At 43.1% G+C, this 25,076-nt stretch overlaps 4 protein-coding genes across 5 annotated transcripts; all 4 read left to right on the top strand.

The window, feature by feature from the left end:
* Nucleotides 1-1,594: 1,594 nt before the first annotated feature.
* On the top strand, nt 1,595-9,385 carry LOC100827704 (probable protein S-acyltransferase 23). Its single transcript, XM_010239354.3, has 13 exons — nt 1,595-2,093; nt 2,208-2,348; nt 3,091-3,203; nt 3,793-3,872; nt 5,654-5,817; nt 6,134-6,263; nt 6,359-6,458; nt 6,821-6,869; nt 7,251-7,325; nt 7,541-7,639; nt 8,243-8,321; nt 8,399-8,547; nt 8,933-9,385. The coding sequence occupies exons 1-13, from the start codon at nt 1,782-1,784 to the stop codon at nt 9,125-9,127; spliced, it is 1,686 nt and encodes a 561-aa protein (XP_010237656.1). The 5' UTR covers nt 1,595-1,781; the 3' UTR covers nt 9,128-9,385.
* Nucleotides 9,386-9,580: 195 nt separating this feature from the next.
* Nucleotides 9,581-11,099, top strand: LOC100827404. 2 transcript variants are annotated; one of them, XM_003575924.4, is made up of 2 exons: nt 9,581-9,722; nt 9,826-11,099. In XM_003575924.4, exon 2 carries the CDS (start codon nt 9,908-9,910, stop codon nt 11,009-11,011), a length of 1,104 nt encoding a protein of 367 aa, XP_003575972.1. In that variant the 5' UTR covers nt 9,581-9,722; nt 9,826-9,907; the 3' UTR covers nt 11,012-11,099. The 2 variants fall into 2 exon arrangements, with proteins under 2 accessions (XP_003575972.1, XP_024319272.1); XM_024463504.1 differs by having other exon boundaries at nt 9,581-9,727.
* A 4,522-nt stretch (nt 11,100-15,621) lies between these two features.
* On the top strand, nt 15,622-17,401 carry LOC112268772. The gene is made up of 3 exons (XM_024454874.1): nt 15,622-15,677; nt 16,273-16,351; nt 16,430-17,401. The coding sequence occupies exons 2-3, from the start codon at nt 16,306-16,308 to the stop codon at nt 17,311-17,313; spliced, it is 930 nt and encodes a 309-aa protein (XP_024310642.1). The 5' UTR covers nt 15,622-15,677; nt 16,273-16,305; the 3' UTR covers nt 17,314-17,401.
* A 4,522-nt stretch (nt 17,402-21,923) lies between these two features.
* Nucleotides 21,924-23,690, top strand: LOC104584529. The gene is made up of 3 exons (XM_024454916.1): nt 21,924-21,979; nt 22,575-22,653; nt 22,732-23,690. The coding sequence occupies exons 2-3, from the start codon at nt 22,608-22,610 to the stop codon at nt 23,604-23,606; spliced, it is 921 nt and encodes a 306-aa protein (XP_024310684.1). The 5' UTR covers nt 21,924-21,979; nt 22,575-22,607; the 3' UTR covers nt 23,607-23,690.
* The last annotated feature ends 1,386 nt before the right edge of the window (nt 23,691-25,076 follow it).

Genomic DNA, 25,076 nt, shown 5'->3' with positions numbered 1-25,076 from the left:
CTAGATGTGATCCATTAGTTTGTAGCTTAGGCGCTTGATAAAGCATGCCTTTGATCCGGTCATAAATCATGCCTTCTGGGAGGAACAAGATTATCCACGGCCAACATGATGAGGCAATTGGGCCATGGTCGTATTAGCGTGTAGCTGGTTCAATTTTGCACCCGTTTTTGGATGATCTAAATTAACAGTTTTGCACGTTATACTCTTTTCATAAATTCCGCATGGCCGAAGTGATGAAGCTAGCGGTCGCGTCATGATCATAGGTATTGAGATACTTTTAACACTTGATGTGTTGTTTTTCATATGTTTCGCACAGCCGACGTTGATGAGGCTGTCACGCTGTGATCGTATAAATGCATAGCTGACTCTAGCATCTATCTTGAATGATCTAAAGAAGCAGCCATGTATGCTATTGCGTTTCTCGTCCATCCAGTAAAACCATGATTTGGCCTGATCTGTAATATCTTACCATTCTTCACGTATGAACGAGTTCGAGGGGATCGAGAGCCTGCAAGTATAGATGGTAGAGAGGTAGATGGCGAGGATGTTGCACAGCGTGCACGGCCGCCGTGGCTCTGCTAGCTTACATGGCGTGGCCGTTGTGCTCTCTTCTCTGGTATTCTACATGGCGTGGCCGCTGTGCTCTCTTTTTTTCTCCCCTGTGCGTGATGATGGTCTGCTCCTTATATAGGCGGGAGGTAGGTCAGCAGCTGGGCGAACGAATTCCTCGGAGCGCCGCCGCTGGTTGTTGGCTATCGGCCGATTTCTTTGGAGGAAGTTGGCCAGCAGAATCTTTTGCCGTGCGGCTGTTCCTGATATCAACTGCACGTACGTGATGATCCATTTAGATGGATAAGCACTACGCTAGCTACGCAGCCAAGCAATCGATTGGCAGAGAAAGATTTAACCATCGGCCTGCATGCATGCTGACACGAAGTGGGCTTGATAAGCCAGCCCATTAAGCCTGGGTGATCAGCTTAATCCCTTTTAAAATACCATGCACGTGCAGGCCCTTGTGATACTAGTATACATACATGCATTTGACATTGGTGATGGCAAAATATAACCTTCATTTATTTATTCTTTTGCATGGCATATTGGGCCTCATAATATATTTTTGCCAAAATATCGTCTAACACATAGATCAACCAACGGGACATTTATCTGGTTTGCGATCAACAATCGTCGGAGCATCACCTGAATAGAGGTAATGTTGCTAGAGGCAGTTAGTCGGGGTTGCGAGAAAGGACTGAAATCATGATGGAAATGCTGTGGTCAATATTGGTGACATAAGGTGCCACATAGAAATATATATGGTCCGTGGCTGCAAAATCATGGTTTTAAACTGATCTTTTTTCGTTGCTAATCAGCTAGGTTCGGTTGCGGGTATGTTGAAGTGCAAAATTTGAAAATTGTACATTTTGCGATCCTTCGTAGAAATGGCCGTCCGTTTGAGGCGTGGAGGCGTGTACGCTGTCCAACATTTTCTTGCATCGGTATCAACCGTCCGATCCACCATCGCACGGCTCAACGTCCCCTAGCATCTGGCCCACGTGTTCCACCTCCACCGCGTCACTCCTCTGATCTCTCTTCCTCCCATTGCAAGTTTCGTCCAAACTTTCCCAACGCCCCCCACCGGCGGCTGCTCAGTTGTCGTCTTGTCGGTGGTCGCCGCCCAGAAATCCAGAATCAGCATCGCATCACGTCGCCTCGACGAAATCGCGGCCTAGCCACCTCCCTGAAACCCTAGGGGCTCTCCCCTCGGTTCCTCCGCCCGCGCCATGTCGTCGTCCCGCGTGGCGGAGATCGAGGTGGTGGTGGCCGACGGCGGCTCCAGGAAGGGGAAGGAGGATGAGGAGGAGCGGCGGCGGAAGAAGCAGCGGCAGCAGCAGAAGGGCGGGGCGGAGCCCGAGCCGGACCCCGTGGTGGACGTCTACTCGGCCGCGGCGTACGGGGACCTGGAGCGGCTGCGCGGGTTCGTGGAGCGGGAGGGCGGCGCCGCGTCGCTCGCCTCGCCCGACGGAAACGGCTACCACGCGCTCCAGTGGGCCGCGCTCAACAACTACCCCCACGTCGCGCTCTACATCATCGAGGTTCGTTTTCTCTTCACTGTACTCGCTGGCCTCGAATTTGGGCGCTGCTTTGGCCTACCTTCCATCCTTGCTGATGGGTTCGTGCGCACACGTGTGGTTGATTGGTCTTTGCAGCACGGGGGCGACGTGAACGCGCAAGACCATGCGCAGCAGACGGCGTTGCACTGGGCCGCGGTGCGCGGGGCCACGGCCGTGGCTGACGTGCTGCTGGAGAACGGCGCGAGGCTGGAGGCAGGCGATGTGAATGGCTACCGGGTACGCAATCGTTATGTGCTCCTGAATTTATTCTCTCTTTTGTGGTCCGTTTGCAGTGTTTTGGGATTTAGTGTCTGATTAAAGCAAATAGCTTCGTGCGGAAGGCTGTAGGTTGGTTTTGGAAAGATCTGTTTGCCCATTGAAAGCTGAAGGATTCATGCTGGTCATCATGTGATCAGACAGTTCATCTGTATGTTTTGGAGTGTTCGAAGCAGATAACAACAGACATTCATGAGCTAATTGCTATTTATCATGTGTTTACATTGCACAGTTTGTGTTGAGATTAGCCGACTAGTGAAAAAAAATCATCATATCAATGTAATTTTGATAAATACATGGTTGGGGGTTGACTTGAACTAAGCGTTATTGCTCGGTGAGCTACCATGGGAATTTGCTACTAGAGCAGTTTTTCGCTAATGTAAAATCATTTGCAGTGATTACCACTAGAGATTAATTCCGTTGCTAGCGCTACTGGGCAAGCCTACTCCGCTGGCAATGTTGTTTGATAAAATTAGCTGGCAGCCTAAGTAAGTAAAAAGAGTGGAAACTGCTTGGGACATGGGACACGCTTCTAGGCTGGGTAGTGTATCTTGTTAGCAGTATTCAACTTTCTATTTAGAGTCACAGTACTGAAAAGAACATAACGGTGCTAGACAGCGTAAGTCCATCCATTTGATTTTAGATTTTGTGGCGTGAGTAAAATCTTATGCTTTACAACTTTTCCTTTGGAATATTATATTAGGCAGTCCATGTTGCAGCTCAGTATGGCCAAACGACATTATTGCATCACATTGTCTCGAAGTATGGTGCAGACTTTGATGCTCTGGACAATGAAGGGAGGAGCTCATTGCACTGGTACATAATATGGGGAACACTCTTTACCTTTTAAATGAATGTTTGCCCGGTTTCATATACCATTGCTGCCATGAACTTACAAAACACCGTCGATTATGCATCTTTGAATTGTGGCTGAAATGCTCACTCACTGTTCCTGCCAGTAAAATATTCATTAAGTCAATACTCCCTCTGATCCTAAATTCTTGACTCAAATTTGCCCAAATATGGATGTATCTATTCTTAAAAAGTGTTTAGATACATGTAATATTTCGACAACAATTTAGGATCGGAGGGAGTAGTTTCTTTACACTGAAGAAGAAACAAGGATACATGCATATTGTGTTGTCTTATTTGATACTTCAACATTTGCTGTCTCTCTTATATCAAGTAACTTGCTTTCCACCATGACCTTTGATACATCACCACTGGGAAATGAATCATCACATTGAGGTGTGAGCAAGCGCAAAATGATAACCATCTGTTACCAATTTATTGTTGTGTATTTATCTTCTGTTTCTAAGACATGCATAAAATGGATCATTGATCTACATCTTGATTATTGTTTCTTCTGCGCATTGTAAATTTATATCTTCTTTAACATGTTCAGGGCTGCTTACAAGGGAAATGCAGATACAATCAGATTACTGCTGTTTATGGATGCTAATCAAGTAAGGCAAGACAAAAATGGTACCACATGGCAGTATTTCTCTTTTCTTTGGTATTTAATTACGCGCATGTGCTAGTTCATAGTTCCATACGACCATACCCCCTCCCCCACCCCTTTTTTTCTTTATGGCGAATGCTGAACACCTGTGTTGCTATAATGACAATTCCTGATACTCGAATGTTGAGCTCATCTTTTCAGCTTTTCTATTAGATTGTCATTGAATATTGACAATAGCTGCCTACCCAGGGCAGCCTGCGCATATGTAGTGAGCCATCTGATAGGGGCTGGAGATAGGCACCAAGTTATACTGCCTCCGATTAGCTAACTACTACAGAGCTAGCAGGTCTAAATAAGGAGAGATCACTTTATCTCATCATGGACAGACCCTTCAAATCTGGTGCCAGACCAATCTGTGGCCCTATCCCCCATCGAGCAGTGGCAGCCTAATAGAGGAAGGGAAGTAATATAAGAAGAGGAAATAACATAGTATTTCCCGTTTCATGCGGATAGGTAAAAACATTTTTAGACCCAAAGGAAGTACTAAAAGATTCTATCCTATTTCTTGTATTACCTTGACCTTTGGATATGGATATATTTTGTGAAAAAAAAGAAACTTCACTCTTCGTTGTTGATAAAACGAAATCTTTACTCACTCCTTTGGGTATCCTATTTCCCCATAAAGATATTGAATACAAGGAACCTTCTTTAGTGCTACTATAATTTTGAAAATGAAAACGAAAATACCCGTCAAACGTAAGTAAATATATCCGAAACATATAAAAGGCAGTTAACCCAGCAGTAAAAGAGGCTTGGCTTTGGGTGTTCACGGCCGATAGAGTTCTGTTTTTCAGATTAGTGATATTGGATATCGTTAGGGGTTGTTAGTATTTTCATTCGTGTGGTTTGACTTGGGCTTGTTGTGGGCTGTCATTGAAGGGGTTTCGGTCCAGAAGAATTTTTTTTTTTTTGAAAATAGAAATTCCCCAATGCTCCTCAATAGAGTGTACATATGTGTTCTGGTGTATCAGCGTGTAGCGCTTACCCTTATGGCAGTTTGGAGAACTATCAGGCAACATATGCAAGAACTTTTGTTGCACAGACATGAGGCACATCGCCAACTGTCAGATCCAGTGCATGTGCGTAGTGGTGTGCTGCTGATGTGAGGAGCGATGCCCGTCAGCAAAAGGGCAGGAAAATATGTGATGTCCTAATTTAGGAGCAACCCAATAAGGGGGTCACTCTCGTCTTTGAATTTTTAATCTGGCTTGTAATACCTCTCTCCTGTCTCACATGATCCCACCAACATCAAGAGAAAAGTATCATGTCAGACCTAACATGTTCCTACCTTTTTGAATATCCTATGGTAGTGATGCTATTTTTAAAATTAAATCATCTGCAGGACAGTTAATGGGCTGTGGAAAGCTCACAGAAGCATCAACGGTCGTTAAGCCTGGACACTAAAACCATAGACAGCAAATCCAGCCTCTCATGTTGAGCACCTATTTCTTGATCATTTCATTCAAATAGACGGTGTATTGTGAATGTTTCTACTTTTGAAATACACATGCTAGTTGGAAAATTACCTGATTATCAGTCTTGATTCTAAAACATTGATGTTTGCATGGTGTAGTTTGTTTCCCAGTTTGTCTGGTCTATTCCTTGTTTTAACTTTAGAGCATGTTTAAGTTGCATTTGTTCTGGAAATACATGAATTAAATATTATCAGGAGGGACTAGTAATTTCTTTGAAGTAGATCCTTCAGTCCACATTTTTACTAAGCTCCTTCTGTGGCGTCATGCAGGTTGTACTCCCTTACACTGGGCTGTCATAAGAGGAAATTTGGAGGTTTGCACTCTTCTTGTACATGCTGGCACCAAGCAGGAACTAAAACTGAAGGATAGCGGCGGGTTTACTCCTTTGCAACTTGCAGCCGACAAGGGTCATCGGCATCTTACCAATATTCTTGTACGTTTTCTCCTGGAATTCTTATTTAATCGTAAGAGCTAGCCTTTTTTGGCCGGAGAAATTTAACTATATGCTATCATGCAGTTGCTGATACAGTACTGCAGCTAGATATGTGTCGAATGTGGTAAACATTTGCAATCAAACATAGATATATGTGTATATTTGGATTGGTGCACTCATTTTTTCTTATTCTCCCAGCTTCTTTCCCACCTCCCTGTTGGAGCTGTTTACCAACCAAAATACTTATTCGTTACTATGTGCATAAGGGGGTTCATTTTCAAATCCACTAACGGGGGTTCCTTTTCTCTGCTTTTAGTCTAATTCTACGAAAGCAAGCTTTGGAGACAAGTACTGCTTAGGGCAGCTGGGGAAGGCTGGATATGCACCTATCCTGTTTTCTTACCTTGTTATCCTCATGATCCTTTTCCTGAACTCAATTGTTTTCGGTGAGCATTGCTTGTGAGATTTTGTTGTTTATTTTCAAACCTCAAACTTGTAAAGCCTTTGTTCATCTTCTGACCTGATTATGAAACCTGTCCAGCACCTGATTTTTCTAGAATCACTGCCGCTGTTGGTCTTTGGTCATGGGTTGCTATTTCTCTTGCCTTGGTATCACAAGTGGTGTTCTACAGACTTAGCAGGTAGCTTATGCTATAGCATGTTTACATAACTAGATCATTTGCATACACCGTTTGAAATCTTCTGATATGTGATTTGTTTTCTACTTTTTGGTCTTTTGTGCTGTATAGTACATTAATATGCCTCGGTGATTACTGTATTTATGTAAAATCTTTAAAAGTATGACTTGATATTTAAATTGGAATTATTTGATTACATGGTAAGAAGGATGAGAAAACCTCAAACACTTGTTTCAAACTACCCCTTTTTTGTTTTATTCTCAATAGCTTATTTTGTAGATGTTCAGTTTATTTTCTTCTAAACATGCTATCAGTGTCTGCGTCCTGTTCAATGTTAAAGTTCCGCTCTTCTGGTCTTTGGACAGAAAAAATCCAGGCTACATCAAAGCAAATACCAAGGGTCTTGATCCAAAGGTAAAATGCTCTACTAGAATAATAGTGGTATTCAAACTTTATTGTTCTCTGCATGTAATTTAAGGAAATGGTTCGCATCATTATTTATGAATATCTTGTCAGTAGTGTTCTATATTTCTATTTGAGTTAAGAGTTTAGACTTTAGAGTTCAAACTTGTTAGTTCAATCGCTAGTTGCTACTACTTAGACCATGTTACACTTTATTGTTGTGGTCCAAGAGTGTAGATGGCACCTGCGAAGTAGGTTAATGGTTAAATTTCCTTTGATAACGGGAACATCTGAGTGATCATATATTCATATTGTATTCAACAATAAGATCATATGCTTAGGGTATTTTCTTCAATACCATTAAATTCTTTACTCAGTAACGCTTACTTACAGGAACCACTCATGGCGATTGATCTCAGTTCCCCTACTTGGACAGGCAGTTGGTCTCAGCTGTGCCCTACCTGCAAGGTATTATAAGATTGTTGTTTACGTTTGTTTGCACTTCTTCACTTTTTACTCCTTTCCCTTTCATATTCATGTTAAAATGAATTTTTTTTAATATAAATCATGCGAATGTACCTACATATGGTTTTTCAAAAACAAAAATCTGCTCTTTTTTATGTCATTGATGCCACTACATCTTATTGTTACTGGGCTGAATTTGTAGTAATTGTACTTACCAGATAATTCGCCCTGTGCGCTCCAAACACTGTCCAACTTGTAAGCACTGTGTTGAACAGTTTGACCATCACTGCCCCTGGATATCGAACTGTGTTGGAAAGGTAAGATATCACTCTGTCGATTTTGAACTTCTAGTTCAAGTTTTCAGTTTAGTTTCTATCTTCTATCAGAATAAAGCTTCACACTGCGACTTTAAGTGGTAATAGCAAATGCGTCATATTAGTTTGATAACTGTAATAATTAATCTACTCTATTTTTAACCAAACGGGTAACCCTGTTGTGCTTTTCCACTGTCCAGTTGTTGCATGAAATGCTCCATATAAATTATGTAGCCAAACCGTATGATACTCCCAGCTAAATGGTATTAATCCCGGATGTGCTGTTCGAGTTGTAGGAGGAAATGTTCTCTGAATTTCTGACTAAATAGGGGACACTAATGTTGCTCTTTGGAATAACATGATACTTATTGGCATTCCTAGGTCCTTGAAATTATTAAGATAACATAGTATTATGTTATAGATACTTATGCTCTGCTTACATATAGCTTTGGACGAGGGAGTTTATTTTAAATCTGACTGCAGTTTATATTCAAACTGCCTCATTGTGAACTTCAAAGTAATGGGTACACATGCCTTAATTTTCAACTGCATTCTGCATGCAGATCTGATGGATTTTCGTATAACCAACATATGTTTTGCTTGTAGAGAAATAAGTGGGACTTTTTGGTGTTTCTCTGTATGGGGATAACTACAACCCTTCTGGGGGCAGCTGTTGGATTCCAGAGTAAGTAGATGTAGTAATAAACTGATATATTCATTCCTTTAACACTGTAGTAACAATTTAAGGACATCTGATGACAGGACTTTGGACGGAGCCCATTATACTCTCATCTTCTGAGTCGTGGACTCACTTCATGGTGACAAAACATCCTGGTGCCGTATTGTTCATGTTCATGGACATCTTTTTATTAACTGGAGCTCTAATTCTGGCGGGAGCACAAGCAACACAGGTAAACTGTCCCGTGGGATTGATGGTTTAGGAGCCGCTGGTCACACCGACTTGTTCCATACATTATGTTTGCATGTGATGGAAAAAATTCCTTAAACTACTAGTAGAAGTTATATATGTCTGCATGCTTTGTTGCCTCATTATCATCTGGCATTTTCTTCAACAGATTCCACACGACTTCCATTTGTGTTCATAACAATTCCAAACCTTGCTATATAGTTAATCACGTGCAAGAGAATCTCTAGGGTTACTATTTCATATGTAACTGCATATCACTCCATCGGTTCCATTTCCCCCGACATGCTAGAAATTAAGACCAAAACGGCACACTACCTGGCTTTTCATAAAACACATTTCATTCATTTACATGTTATGTTTGCTTGCAGATTGCAAGGAATCTCACAACTAACGAGGCAGCAAATCAATCGCGCTACTCCTACCTTCGTGGGCCTGACGGACGCTTCAGAAATCCTTACAACCAAGGCTGCCGGAGGAACTGCGCTTATTTTCTTGTTAATGGATACAGCAACGATGAGGAGGCTGCATGGCCGACCCTTCAACAAACATTACAACTAAGCTAAGGTTATTTCTTCTGCTTGAAGCGTGAATTTTTTCTCTTTGAGAACACCCGGTGCTGAAAACTCTCTACATGTACGATCATCTATCCGAGATGACTTGCTGCCCCTGTTGCACTCCAAAAAAAGTTGCTACACATGTGAGAGGAGGTTTTGTAATTCTAACAGCGGCGGCTGTGTCGGGCTAGACGTTTGTTGTTGGAGGTGCTGGGTATGAATATGCATACGGTGGAAGTGTAAAAAGGGGGTGATATTTTTTGTTCATGTTTGTTGCGTCCGGTCCAAATCTAATGGTCCAAAACCGAGTGAATCTGCTGCTTGTTAAGTGGGTTCGCAGGTGGCAGGGCAACTGTTTTTGGGTCCAGCCAGTAGCACTTGAATCTAAAATGCACTTGCAACCTCGCAGTGAATCCGTAAGCAGCATGTGTTAGCGAGTGGCCGCTGGTACCCATGTAGGAGAGGATTGAAAGAAGGAAGATGTGGAAAAGCACTGTGGTGGGCTTGTGGCATCGTGGATATATGTGGCAAAACCGGGTTACGTGGAGGCCACGTAGGCAAACGAAATCCCTTCAACCACGCAGCCGACTCGGATTCTTCGGGGGTAAGGTGTTCCCCTCTTGCGTTCGATTGCAAACAGACACGGTTTCTTAATTCGATTCGGACTAGTTAGAGACAAGGTCTATAAATAACTCATGAATTTGCAGAGGTCCCCGTCAGGTTCAGATCGATCCCAAACCGACCGATTCCAGATCTGTCTGTCTTGTCTAGCAGATCATCGGTGGAGGGATGTCGACGACCAAGCGGCGGCAGGGCCAGGCAAACTACTGCGACCGCACCGGCAAAAGGCTGCGGCCCGTGCAGAAGCACAAGCACCTCTACCTGATACTAGACGACTGGACGAAAGGCTACTCCATCCGCAAGATTGACCTCGACACCTTGCAAAGCAGCAGCACAGACCTCGACCTGGACCTTGAACCCACAGTCCTCCGGCTAGTGGCACCTGATCCTGGCCACCTCATGAACTTCGCTGTCGTGGGCAACAACATCTTCGCCGCGAGCTGGGAATACCCTGGCACCCTGGTCTACGACACGGACACAGAGGCGCTGGCCACCGGCCCTCCTCTCCCGGATCCTGTGCTCGACGGCCTTCGCATCTTTGTGGCTACTGCTGACATGCAGCATCTGTATGCGTTGAAGTATAACTTCAGGGAAAGGCAACAGTACTTTGCGGTGATGTCCACGTTCGGTGGCATCAAGGATCATCCTACTCACTCTTCAAATCCAAGCCGGGATTGGTCCTGGCAAAGCGTGCCCTCACCACTTCCATTCTCTAAGGATGCCAGTATCACCTCCTATGCCCTGCACCCGGATGGAAGCACCATCTTCATGTCTTCTTTGGCCAGGCGCTGTCCAAGGCGCACCTTCTCCTTCGATACTGGGCTCTGCGAGTGGAGGTGTCATGGGGAGTGGACGTTGCCTTTCGTGGGACAAGGCTACTTCGACATTGAGCTGGACGCATGGGTTGGCCTTCACGAGGATGGCTACATTTGTTCCTGCCAAGCCGTGTCTTGCAGCAGCAGCACCGTTACCACACAGCCAGACTGGAAGATGACCAAGGAGAAGCTCCTCAAGCATCCGAGGGGCAAAGGTGCCACCCTCACATACATGGGCAACACCAGGTTTTGCCTCGTGGAGTCTGTTGTACGTGAACAACATGAGTTTGATGACGACTCTGATGATGACTGTAATGGCTACATGCTCTACATCACCATTTTTGGCCTCAAGTACAGCCGCGAGGGAGAGCTGCAAACCACCATCCGTCGCACCGCCAAATCCTATAAAGTGTCTAAGCATTTCATGTCATTTTCTCCTGTGGCATTCTGGCTGTAGCTAGCTAGGAATTAACTGTGGTTTGGTTGTAATTTATGATTTGTGGCAATAAATTTTTTGCTTCCCCTGGCAATTTTTGTGGAACCTACTAATCTTTTGTTTCTGTATGTTAGTTCTGGAAAACACATAGATGCCTGCAATTTTCAACAATTTAAAATAAGAATTCTGGTCTTTACCTATCATGCTAAATATCGATGTTGGATGAGTGATGGATCTGACCACCAAACGTCGTTGTTGGCTCCTCCCCTTTTCCCTTTCCCAACTGCCCTCAAGGTCTTCAAAAATATTTTGGAGGACTGGATTTCCCTACAGTTTTCATGGTTTCTTTTCATTTTCTTGTTCACCGTATTTGTTCGACATGAAACACTTTTTGTAAGGGCCGTCTTCATGTTTTAGACATTTAATTTCCGTGGTTGGTCCAGTTTAGTTTTTGCTTTTTTTTTTGCAGATTTGAAGTTTCAAAGCAGTGGAAGAAAATATCCAGTGCTGCTTGGTATAGAGATTTGTTTGATAAGTGTAATGCCTGCAAGGTTTTCTCTGGTGAAGATAATCTGCCACATTTCTGTACATATTGAATTATTTCGATGGAATTGGGGTTTGCTCTACTTGGAGATTAGATGGCTGGCATTTTGTTCAGCTATGGTCACCTTCTGCCTTGCAGGCTATCCCAACAGAAGTAGGCCATCTCTGCCTGCAAAAATCATTTCCATAGTTTCATCATCGCCAGCCATAGCGCTCGGTTGGGTGTCCATGGTAAGCTCCTTTTACGCCAACCCGCTACCACCTCTGGTATATATATTTTTCTTTGGATGATGCTCGGTCTATTGTGTATGAACTTGGCAGTTGCACTTATTGGTAGAAGTGGCTCGGGGAAAAACATCTTAGTTCCTCTAGTGGAGAAAACCTGTTATCCAGCATTAGATAGAATGTTTGAGCACCCACTCCGATTTCTCCCTTTGGTAGAATGATTAAGAAGTCAGGGCAATCATTCTAAAAAGGAATCCTAGTTCGCACTAATTTCAGCATTATCTTCTATTAACACCTCAAATCCCCTTTTGGTTATAATCCACAAATATAAGTTAACAAATACCATCTTGCACTATTTTAATTGCATGATCTTCTGACACTAACAAGTATTTCGAAAGTGACTTGAAATTTATGTAAAATAATGTCATCTGCTGATTGCATTTCCTAGTTGGGACTGTAGTTTGTCCTCATGAGCTAGTGGTTAATAGGGTGGTGAGGGCGTGGCAACTCAACCTGGCTGCATTGGGCAGGTTGACAGCATAGGTACATTATGTTAGTCTGTAGCCAATCTCATGGCTTTATTGGCATGCGGTTCATGCACTGGCTGGCTATATAGGATGGAGAGGGAGCATGTCTTATTGTCTTGTTGAAGTAGATGTGCTAATTCCGCCGTCATTCACATATTTAAGTTTTCCAGTGTCAATGGCTAAATAAGCAGTCGAAGGGATGGAGCTACGGAAACCTTCACACCTTCACATTTTCTTAAACTTCTAAATGTAATATCAACATTTTAGGTTTCACTGTTGATGTTACTATCTCGTGTTCTTGCAACACTCTTTTGTGAGGTGGATGCTGAAGATCCACGTTTGACATGCTCTCCAAATGAAATGTTAACTTGAAGTAAAATGCTCTCTGATTGTTTTTGCAGTAATTCATTGATTCATAGATATGCTATTGTAATTCTTGAGAAAGTGGTTGTTCGTACTATGCGTGTATCATTTGGTGATTTGGAGATGCCTTGATTTGTTTTGTTTTTGTATGCTGATCTGGTTCATACATCATGTAAAATTTTACTAGTTACTGTATATAATTGCCGTAAAATGTGAACATGTTTCTGGTACAGTATGTAGTATGCTCCGTCGTTCACCTTGAATTCACACATCTGCTGTTTGGTACTTAGGTCACAATTTTCTCTCTGCACTTATTCTGCCCCATAAGTTATCTACAATCCATGTTTCAGGTCCAGAAATATGTGGAAGGTCTTTGCTGGGTTATGAGATCAAGGTGTTTGTTCATGGCAGTGGTAGGTAACCATTAACCATCAGCTGTGAGATGCGTAACTACTGTTCTTCCTCTTGGTAGAGGGAAACATCACTTGGTCTCTTGGTAGAGAGTGGAGACCCATTTTAATATTTTTGGCATATCAGATTCTTTTGACCAGAGCTTGTTAGAGATTCTTAACTCTATGAACCTAATTCAACTACCGGAATCGAACCATTACCATTTTGGTAGACCATCATTCACTGTCACTTGGTGTCTATCAGTTGATTCTTCTTGAATTGTCAACCATGCTAAGGTAATACTCCTGTGTGTTGATGTCAGCAACAACGGCTGTTTGCCTGCAGTGCAACATTATGCTGCCGCTGTCGAATCCCCATAGGCATTATCTATACCAATATATTAAATTGGGTTGGTGGTGATGGTACGTCGCCGCCGTAGGTTAACTTCGTTAAAATTACAACCAATATGTCACTGCCCGTTATTTTCTTTTTCTTCAGTTTTTTTCATGATTTCTCCTACTCCGTCTTACAACCGATGCCACTACACCCGCATGCCGACGTCAACGGCGCCATGAGTTGCCTACACAGAAAATAAAAATAAATGGTTTGTGATTTTGTTGACCCGTTGCAACGCGCGGGCACACCTGCTAGTTTATAGATAATATCAGGCTCCTGTTTAGTGATCATTTCACTGATAGTTGATTCCTGATGACTGTTAATGGTAATACCGCACAGACAGAGCCAAAAGTCATCGTCATTAAATCAGGCATATCGTCGGTAATCATTTATACACCATGCATACCTGATTAGCTGGATGCACATAGCGATTATGCATTTGGTAGAGAAAACTCATCAATAACACTATATTTTTGTTTGTTATCAACTATGTAACCCCACCTTTTTAAATCCAAGACAGGTTCTATCCAGATAAATTAGGAACCCTCCCTTAAACTCATGGTTGATCCACAACACTGAGTTTGGAGAGGTAGAAGCTGTGCTATGATCAAGTCCGGCCTACGTGAAGAAATCTGCTAACTGAACAAGGCACGTACTGAAGAGCAATCACCTGATCGTGCCCACGAGTCCGCAGAAAAAAGCATCGATGCGAAAGGACGGACATGCGGAGGGAGAGAAACAAGACCCCATGTGCCCATGCGCTCAAGAGCAACAAGCTCCTCTGCCATCGCATGCTGCCATCCTCGTGAACAACATCATCACGGTAGGAGATTGGCTCAGAAAGAACTCCACCAACTATACCGGTCAATAAGCGGACACGGCGAGCGCGGAGGTGAAGGCTATCTGAACGAGTAGGCGCATCAGAAGAAGAAGATGGCTCACCAGGAGAAGTCGGCTCTAAGCTCAGAAGGTCCAGAAGAAGAACAAAAAGACACTCAAAGGGAATCACACCCTGAGGAGCAGAGGAAGGCTGTATGTTAATGAGATAGGTGGCAGTGTAAACAGTCTCGGCCCAAAAGTGAGGCGGAATCGATGCGGCAATCATCAGGTTGCAAGCTGTCTCAAAAAGATGATGATGCTTGTGTTCAGCAACACCGTTCTGAGCATGAGCACAAGGACAAGAGAACTGGGCCAAGACAACTGGTTTGATACCATGTGAGGAAATATGGAACTTTATCTGCTGCCAAGGCTCCAGGCCAAATAAATACAAGTACAAGGAGAAACTAGGACTCCTAAATACAACTAGTCCTAGTACAATATGACTATATCTCTAACAAAAATCACGCTTTATTCTTCATTTCTTCTGTAGCTCTATTGCATTACCAAATTTGATGATCGATCCAAATTCCCGACTGAAGTATTTATATCCCAAAGGTACTACCGCCTCTTATGTAACACTGAGTGAACATGTTTAAAAGTTACCAGAGATCATTATGAAGTAGACTTAAGGATATACTATAACTCCTTTCATGAGGACATCAAGTATATGATGGTAGTTCATATTTCATATTTGTAATTCTTAGTCACTCCTTGTCATCTTCCTGCTGCAACTGCAGATTTTGAGATAGACATGAATGGAAAGTGTTTTGCATGGGAGGTACTGTCATGAATGGATAAAAAGGTTTTGCTTCTGGTAATGAATTTAATTATTGCTTGAAGGTTCATTTATGTCAATTTGTTCTTCCAGGTTATTGCTAAAGTACCTTTCATTGATGAACGACGTCTGCTTGTGGAGACGCGGAAACCTGATGATTCATTGACAGTATGTGGATTTTATACCAATGCTCTCTCTTCCTTCTTTAAATTTATGTTAGGATCCTTTAGCGCTCTGATACCATGTTGTACCTCGATCTATTGCTGCGTGTGACTATGTATTTATCTTGATAGAAGGATCCTCGATCTAATGGACAGCAGCAGGAACTTCTTGTTGGTTCTATTCCTCTGTGTTCTCGATCTGGCCTGTGACAAGATCGGGATGATAGATATCTATCACCCATCTTGAGGGGGAGTGTTGAACCGGTAAATGACTCTGGGCCCAGCCCTTTAGGCCCATCTCCTGTGTAGAAGACTGAAGAGCCTCCTCCTTCCTGACCTAGCCGCAAGAGTCACACGCAGCAATAGTTAAGCACTGTGTTGAACAGTTTGACCATCACTGCCCCTGGATATCGAACTGTGTTGGAAAGGTAAGATATCACTCTGTCGATGTTGAACTTCTAGTTCAAGTTTTCAGTTTAGTTTCTATCTTCTATCAGAATAAAGCTTCACACTGCGATTTTAAGTGGTAATAGCAAATGCGTCATATTAGTTTGATAACTGTAATAATTAATCTACTCTCTTTTTAACCAAACGGGTAACCCTGTTGTGCTTTTCCACTGTCCAGTTGTTGCATGAAATGCTCCATATAAATTATGTAGCCAAACCGTATGATACTCCCAGCTAAATGGTATTAATCCCGGATGTGCTGTTCGAGTTGTAGGAGGAAATGTTCTCTGAATTTCTGACTAAATAGGGGACACTAATGTTGCTCTTTGGAATAACATGATACTTATTGGCATTCCTAGGTCCTCGAAATTATTAAGATAACATAGTATTATGTTATAGATACTTATGCTCTACTTAGATATAGCTATGGACGAGGGAGTTTATTTTAAATCTGACTGCAGTTTATATTCAAACTGCCTCATTGTGAATAATGGGTACACATGCCTTAATTTTCAACTGCATTCTGCATGCAGATCTGATGGATTTCCGTATAACCAACATATGTTTTGCTTGTAGAGAAATAAGTGGGACTTTTTGGTGTTTCTCTGTATGGGGATAACTACAACCCTTCTGGGGGCAGCTGTTGGATTCCACAGTAAGTAGATGTAGTAATAAACTGATATATTCATTCCTTTTAACACTGAAGTAACAATTTAAGGACATCTGATGACAGGACTTTGGACGGAGCCCATTATACTCTCATCTTCTGAGTCGTGGACTCACTTCATGGTGACAAAACATCCTGGTGCCGTATTGTTCATGTTCATGGACATCTTTTTATTAACTGGAGCTCTAATTCTGGCGGGGGCACAAGCAACACAGGTAAACTGTCCCGTGGGATTGATGGTTTATGCATTGAAGTATAACTTCAAGGAAAGGCGACAATACTTTGTGGTGATGTCCATGTTCGGCGGCGTCAAGGATCATCCTACTCACTCTTCAAATCCAAGCCTGGAATGGTCCTGGCAAAGCGTGCCCTCGCCGCTTCCATTCTCCAAGGATGCCATTATCACCTCCTATGCCCTGCACCTGGACGGAAGCACCATCTTCATGTCGACTTTGGCCAGGCGCTGTCCGATGCGCACCTTCTCCTTCGACACCGGGCGCTGCGAGTGGAAGTGTCAAGGGGAATGGGCGTTGCCTTTCGTGGGACAAGGCTACTTCGACAGCGAGCTGGACGCATGGGTTGGCCTTCACGAGGATGGCTACATTTGTTCCTGCCAAGCCGTGTCTTGCAGCAGCAGCACCGTTATTACCACGCGGCCGGACTGGAAGATGACCAAGGAGAAGCTCCTCAAGCATCCGAGGGGCAAAGGTGCCACCCTCACATACATGGGCAACACCAGGTTTTGCCTCGTGGAGTCTGTTGTACGTGAACAACATGAGTTTGATGACGACTCTGATGATGACTGTAATGGCTACATGCTCTACATCACCATTTTTGGCCTCAAGTACAGCCGCGAGGGAGAGCTGCAAACCACCATCCGTCGCACCGCCAAATCCTATAAAGTGTCTAAGCATTTCATGTCATTTTCTCCTGTGGCATTCTGGCTGTAGCTAGCTAGGAATTAACTGTGGTTTGGTTGTAATTTATGATTTGTGGCAATAAATTTTTTGCTTCCCCTGGCAATTTTTGTGGAACCTACTAATCTTTTGTTTCTGTATGTTAGTTCTGGAAAACACATAGATGCCTGCAATTTTCAACAATTTAAAATAAGAATTCTGGTCTTTACCTATCATGCTAAATATCGATGTTGGATGAGTGATGGATCTGACCACCAAACGTCGTTGTTGGCTCCTCCCCTTTTCCCTTTCCCAACTGCCCTCAAGGTCTTCAAAAATATTTTGGAGGACTGGATTTCCCTACAGTTTTCATGGTTTCTTTTCATTTTCTTGTTCACCGTATTTGTTCGACATGAAACACTTTTTGTAAGGGCCGTCTTCATGTTTTAGACATTTAATTTCCGTGGTTGGTCCAGTTTAGTTTTTGCTTTTTTTTTTGCAGATTTGAAGTTTCAAAGCAGTGGAAGAAAATATCCAGTGCTGCTTGGTATAGAGATTTGTTTGATAAGTGTAATGCCTGCAAGGTTTTCTCTGGTGAAGATAATCTGCCACATTTCTGTACATATTGAATTATTTCGATGGAATTGGGGTTTGCTCTACTTGGAGATTAGATGGCTGGCATTTTGTTCAGCTATGGTCACCTTCTGCCTTGCAGGCTATCCCAACAGAAGTAGGCCATCTCTGCCTGCAAAAATCATTTCCATAGTTTCATCATCGCCAGCCATAGCGCTCGGTTGGGTGTCCATGGTAAGCTCCTTTTACGCCAACCCGCTACCACCTCTGGTATATATATTTTTCTTTGGATGATGCTCGGTCTATTGTGTATGAACTTGGCAGTTGCACTTATTGGTAGAAGTGGCTCGGGGAAAAACATCTTAGTTCCTCTAGTGGAGAAAACCTGTTATCCAGCATTAGATAGAATGTTTGAGCACCCACTCCGATTTCTCCCTTTGGTAGAATGATTAAGAAGTCAGGGCAATCATTCTAAAAAGGAATCCTAGTTCGCACTAATTTCAGCATTATCTTCTATTAACACCTCAAATCCCCTTTTGGTTATAATCCACAAATATAAGTTAACAAATACCATCTTGCACTATTTTAATTGCATGATCTTCTGACACTAACAAGTATTTCGAAAGTGACTTGAAATTTATGTAAAATAATGTCATCTGCTGATTGCATTTCCTAGTTGGGACTGTAGTTTGTCCTCATGAGCTAGTGGTTAATAGGGTGGTGAGGGCGTGGCAACTCAACCTGGCTGCATTGGGCAGGTTGACAGCATAGGTACATTATGTTAGTCTGTAGCCAATCTCATGGCTTTATTGGCATGCGGTTCATGCACTGGCTGGCTATATAGGATGGAGAGGGAGCATGTCTTATTGTCTTGTTGAAGTAGATGTGCTAATTCCGCCGTCATTCACATATTTAAGTTTTCCAGTGTCAATGGCTAAATAAGCAGTCGAAGGGATGGAGCTACGGAAACCTTCACACCTTCACATTTTCTTAAACTTCTAAATGTAATATCAACATTTTAGGTTTCACTGTTGATGTTACTATCTCGTGTTCTTGCAACACTCTTTTGTGAGGTGGATGCTGAAGATCCACGTTTGACATGCTCTCCAAATGAAATGTTAACTTGAAGTAAAATGCTCTCTGATTGTTTTTGCAGTAATTCATTGATTCATAGATATGCTATTGTAATTCTTGAGAAAGTGGTTGTTCGTACTATGCGTGTATCATTTGGTGATTTGGAGATGCCTTGATTTGTTTTGTTTTTGTATGCTGATCTGGTTCATACATCATGTAAAATTTTACTAGTTACTGTATATAATTGCCGTAAAATGTGAACATGTTTCTGGTACAGTATGTAGTATGCTCCGTCGTTCACCTTGAATTCACACATCTGCTGTTTGGTACTTAGGTCACAATTTTCTCTCTGCACTTATTCTGCCCCATAAGTTATCTACAATCCATGTTTCAGGTCCAGAAATATGTGGAAGGTCTTTGCTGGGTTATGAGATCAAGGTGTTTGTTCATGGCAGTGGTAGGTAACCATTAACCATCAGCTGTGAGATGCGTAACTACTGTTCTTCCTCTTGGTAGAGGGAAACATCACTTGGTCTCTTGGTAGAGAGTGGAGACCCATTTTAATATTTTTGGCATATCAGATTCTTTTGACCAGAGCTTGTTAGAGATTCTTAACTCTATGAACCTAATTCAACTACCGGAATCGAACCATTACCATTTTGGTAGACCATCATTCACTGTCACTTGGTGTCTATCAGTTGATTCTTCTTGAATTGTCAACCATGCTAAGGTAATACTCCTGTGTGTTGATGTCAGCAACAACGGCTGTTTGCCTGCAGTGCAACATTATGCTGCCGCTGTCGAATCCCCATAGGCATTATCTATACCAATATATTAAATTGGGTTGGTGGTGATGGTACGTCGCCGCCGTAGGTTAACTTCGTTAAAATTACAACCAATATGTCACTGCCCGTTATTTTCTTTTTCTTCAGTTTTTTTCATGATTTCTCCTACTCCGTCTTACAACCGATGCCACTACACCCGCATGCCGACGTCAACGGCGCCATGAGTTGCCTACACAGAAAATAAAAATAAATGGTTTGTGATTTTGTTGACCCGTTGCAACGCGCGGGCACACCTGCTAGTTTATAGATAATATCAGGCTCCTGTTTAGTGATCATTTCACTGATAGTTGATTCCTGATGACTGTTAATGGTAATACCGCACAGACAGAGCCAAAAGTCATCGTCATTAAATCAGGCATATCGTCGGTAATCATTTATACACCATGCATACCTGATTAGCTGGATGCACATAGCGATTATGCATTTGGTAGAGAAAACTCATCAATAACACTATATTTTTGTTTGTTATCAACTATGTAACCCCACCTTTTTAAATCCAAGACAGGTTCTATCCAGATAAATTAGGAACCCTCCCTTAAACTCATGGTTGATCCACAACACTGAGTTTGGAGAGGTAGAAGCTGTGCTATGATCAAGTCCGGCCTACGTGAAGAAATCTGCTAACTGAACAAGGCACGTACTGAAGAGCAATCACCTGATCGTGCCCACGAGTCCGCAGAAAAAAGCATCGATGCGAAAGGACGGACATGCGGAGGGAGAGAAACAAGACCCCATGTGCCCATGCGCTCAAGAGCAACAAGCTCCTCTGCCATCGCATGCTGCCATCCTCGTGAACAACATCATCACGGTAGGAGATTGGCTCAGAAAGAACTCCACCAACTATACCGGTCAATAAGCGGACACGGCGAGCGCGGAGGTGAAGGCTATCTGAACGAGTAGGCGCATCAGAAGAAGAAGATGGCTCACCAGGAGAAGTCGGCTCTAAGCTCAGAAGGTCCAGAAGAAGAACAAAAAGACACTCAAAGGGAATCACACCCTGAGGAGCAGAGGAAGGCTGTATGTTAATGAGATAGGTGGCAGTGTAAACAGTCTCGGCCCAAAAGTGAGGCGGAATCGATGCGGCAATCATCAGGTTGCAAGCTGTCTCAAAAAGATGATGATGCTTGTGTTCAGCAACACCGTTCTGAGCATGAGCACAAGGACAAGAGAACTGGGCCAAGACAACTGGTTTGATACCATGTGAGGAAATATGGAACTTTATCTGCTGCCAAGGCTCCAGGCCAAATAAATACAAGTACAAGGAGAAACTAGGACTCCTAAATACAACTAGTCCTAGTACAATATGACTATATCTCTAACAAAAATCACGCTTTATTCTTCATTTCTTCTGTAGCTCTATTGCATTACCAAATTTGATGATCGATCCAAATTCCCGACTGAAGTATTTATATCCCAAAGGTACTACCGCCTCTTATGTAACACTGAGTGAACATGTTTAAAAGTTACCAGAGATCATTATGAAGTAGACTTAAGGATATACTATAACTCCTTTCATGAGGACATCAAGTATATGATGGTAGTTCATATTTCATATTTGTAATTCTTAGTCACTCCTTGTCATCTTCCTGCTGCAACTGCAGATTTTGAGATAGACATGAATGGAAAGTGTTTTGCATGGGAGGTACTGTCATGAATGGATAAAAAGGTTTTGCTTCTGGTAATGAATTTAATTATTGCTTGAAGGTTCATTTATGTCAATTTGTTCTTCCAGGTTATTGCTAAAGTACCTTTCATTGATGAACGACGTCTGCTTGTGGAGACGCGGAAACCTGATGATTCATTGACAGTATGTGGATTTTATACCAATGCTCTCTCTTCCTTCTTTAAATTTATGTTAGGATCCTTTAGCGCTCTGATACCATGTTGTACCTCGATCTATTGCTGCGTGTGACTATGTATTTATCTTGATAGAAGGATCCTCGATCTAATGGACAGCAGCAGGAACTTCTTGTTGGTTCTATTCCTCTGTGTTCTCGATCTGGCCTGTGACAAGATCGGGATGATAGATATCTATCACCCATCTTGAGGGGGAGTGTTGAACCGGTAAATGACTCTGGGCCCAGCCCTTTAGGCCCATCTCCTGTGTAGAAGACTGAAGAGCCTCCTCCTTCCTGACCTAGCCGCAAGAGTCACACGCAGCAATAGTTAAGCACTGTGTTGAACAGTTTGACCATCACTGCCCCTGGATATCGAACTGTGTTGGAAAGGTAAGATATCACTCTGTCGATGTTGAACTTCTAGTTCAAGTTTTCAGTTTAGTTTCTATCTTCTATCAGAATAAAGCTTCACACTGCGATTTTAAGTGGTAATAGCAAATGCGTCATATTAGTTTGATAACTGTAATAATTAATCTACTCTCTTTTTAACCAAACGGGTAACCCTGTTGTGCTTTTCCACTGTCCAGTTGTTGCATGAAATGCTCCATATAAATTATGTAGCCAAACCGTATGATACTCCCAGCTAAATGGTATTAATCCCGGATGTGCTGTTCGAGTTGTAGGAGGAAATGTTCTCTGAATTTCTGACTAAATAGGGGACACTAATGTTGCTCTTTGGAATAACATGATACTTATTGGCATTCCTAGGTCCTCGAAATTATTAAGATAACATAGTATTATGTTATAGATACTTATGCTCTACTTAGATATAGCTATGGACGAGGGAGTTTATTTTAAATCTGACTGCAGTTTATATTCAAACTGCCTCATTGTGAATAATGGGTACACATGCCTTAATTTTCAACTGCATTCTGCATGCAGATCTGATGGATTTCCGTATAACCAACATATGTTTTGCTTGTAGAGAAATAAGTGGGACTTTTTGGTGTTTCTCTGTATGGGGATAACTACAACCCTTCTGGGGGCAGCTGTTGGATTCCACAGTAAGTAGATGTAGTAATAAACTGATATATTCATTCCTTTTAACACTGAAGTAACAATTTAAGGACATCTGATGACAGGACTTTGGACGGAGCCCATTATACTCTCATCTTCTGAGTCGTGGACTCACTTCATGGTGACAAAACATCCTGGTGCCGTATTGTTCATGTTCATGGACATCTTTTTATTAACTGGAGCTCTAATTCTGGCGGGGGCACAAGCAACACAGGTAAACTGTCCCGTGGGATTGATGGTTTATGCATTGAAGTATAACTTCAAGGAAAGGCGACAATACTTTGTGGTGATGTCCATGTTCGGCGGCGTCAAGGATCATCCTACTCACTCTTCAAATCCAAGCCTGGAATGGTCCTGGCAAAGCGTGCCCTCGCCGCTTCCATTCTCCAAGGATGCCATTATCACCTCCTATGCCCTGCACCTGGACGGAAGCACCATCTTCATGTCGACTTTGGCCAGGCGCTGTCCGATGCGCACCTTCTCCTTCGACACCGGGCGCTGCGAGTGGAAGTGTCAAGGGGAATGGGCGTTGCCTTTCGTGGGACAAGGCTACTTCGACAGCGAGCTGGACGCATGGGTTGGCCTTCACGAGGATGGCTACATTTGTTCCTGCCAAGCCGTGTCTTGCAGCAGCAGCACCGTTATTACCACGCGGCCGGACTGGAAGATGACCAAGGAGAAGCTCCTCGAGCATCCGAGGGGCAAAGGTGCCACCCTCACATACATGGGCAACACCAGGTTTTGCCTTGTGGAGTCTGTGGTACGTGAAGAACATGAGTTTGATGATGACGACTGTAACGGCTACATGCTCTACATCACCATTTTTGGCCTCAAGTACAGTCGCGAGGGAGAGCTGCAAACCACCATCTGTCGCACCACCAAATCCTATAAAGTGTCTAAGCATTTCCTGTCATTTTCTCCTGTGGCATTCTGGCTGTAGCTAGCTAGGAATTAACTGTGGTTTGGTTGTAAGTTATGATTTGGGGCAATAAGTTTTTTGGTTCGCTTGGCAATATTTTTGATACTAAGCTTTTCTTTCTGTATGTTAGTTCTGGAAAACACATACAAGCCTGCAATTTTCAACAATTTAAAATAATAATTCTGGTATTTATTACCTATCATGCTAAATGTCGATGTTGGATGAGTGATGGATCTGACCACCAAATATCGCGGTCAGCTCCTGCCCTCTTCCCGCTCCCAACTGCCCTCAAGGTCTTCAAAAATATTTTGGAGGACTGCGGATTTTCTTACAATTGTTTTCATGGTTTCTTTTCATTTTCTCTTGTTCACCAAATTTGTTCGATATGAAACACTTGATTTTGTAAGGGCTGTCTTTATGTTTAGCCATTTAATTTCTGTGGTTGGTTCAGTTCAGTTTAGTTTTTTTATATATTTATTTAAATATATTTTTAGATTTGAAGTTTCAAAGCGGTGGAAGACAATATCTAATCTAGCGCTGCTTGGTATAGAAATTTGATTTGTTTCACAAAGTGTAATGCCTTCTGCCTGCAAGGTTTTCTCTGCTGAAGATAGTCCATCACGTTTCTGTACTTATTGAATTGTTTCGATGGAATTGGGGTTGATTACTTGGAGATTAGATGGCAGGCATTTTGTTCAGCTATTGTCACCTTCTCTGCCTTGCAGGCCATCCAAACAGAAGTAGGTCATCTCTGCCTGCAAAAATTATCTCAGTAGTTTCATCATCGCCAACCATAGCTCCAGATGGGCCCCGTTGGGTTCGGGTACAGCTACAGTTCAACCATATCCATACCCAATGACCTTACCCTCAACCATGACCCGGACCCGTACCAGTGGTCGGGTATGAAATTTTACCTTGCCTGCCATCCGTCACGGGTACAGGTTACCCACGGGTATTTTGCCCGACCCGCAACGGTCGGTTGAGCAGTAAAAAAATGGAAAACAACAGTTAGGCAAAAGGCTCGAGTGCAGCGCATGCATAGCCCTGCCGTATCCATGGGCCGGGAAGGGCCAGAAGTTCACAAGTGTTAATCTCGGTGGGCTTTTGACTTCGGCCACTCGACACTCGGTGGTGACGCAATCCCTAGCGGTGAGCAAGTCCAGGAGGGCGGCAGGGCAGAGCAAGCGGACTCACGGCTGGCGGAGCCTTGACACCGATCTCCACTAGCAACGTCCAACCAACCGCCTCCGGAAGTGAGTCTTCTTCTTATTCTTCAGTTCCTGAAGCTCCGGGTAGTTCCTAAAGCCCGGCCGCTGACGGAGGATTCGAGGAGGCAGGGGCGTGGGGCGGCGGACTGGAGGAGGCGGCTGCGGCACACAAGGATAGGAAATGAGTGGAATTAGAGTTAGGTCCGAGGGCCAAGTTATATACAAAAATGTTGGGCCTTATGCAAGATTTTATAGGCCACTTGTACGGGGCTAGGTGCGTGTA

This window comes from Brachypodium distachyon, chromosome 4 (assembly GCF_000005505.3).
Source record: "Brachypodium distachyon strain Bd21 chromosome 4, Brachypodium_distachyon_v3.0, whole genome shotgun sequence".
NCBI classification, from domain to species: domain Eukaryota; kingdom Viridiplantae; phylum Streptophyta; class Magnoliopsida; order Poales; family Poaceae; genus Brachypodium; species Brachypodium distachyon.
This window is presented reverse-complemented; position numbering and strand designations above follow the sequence as displayed.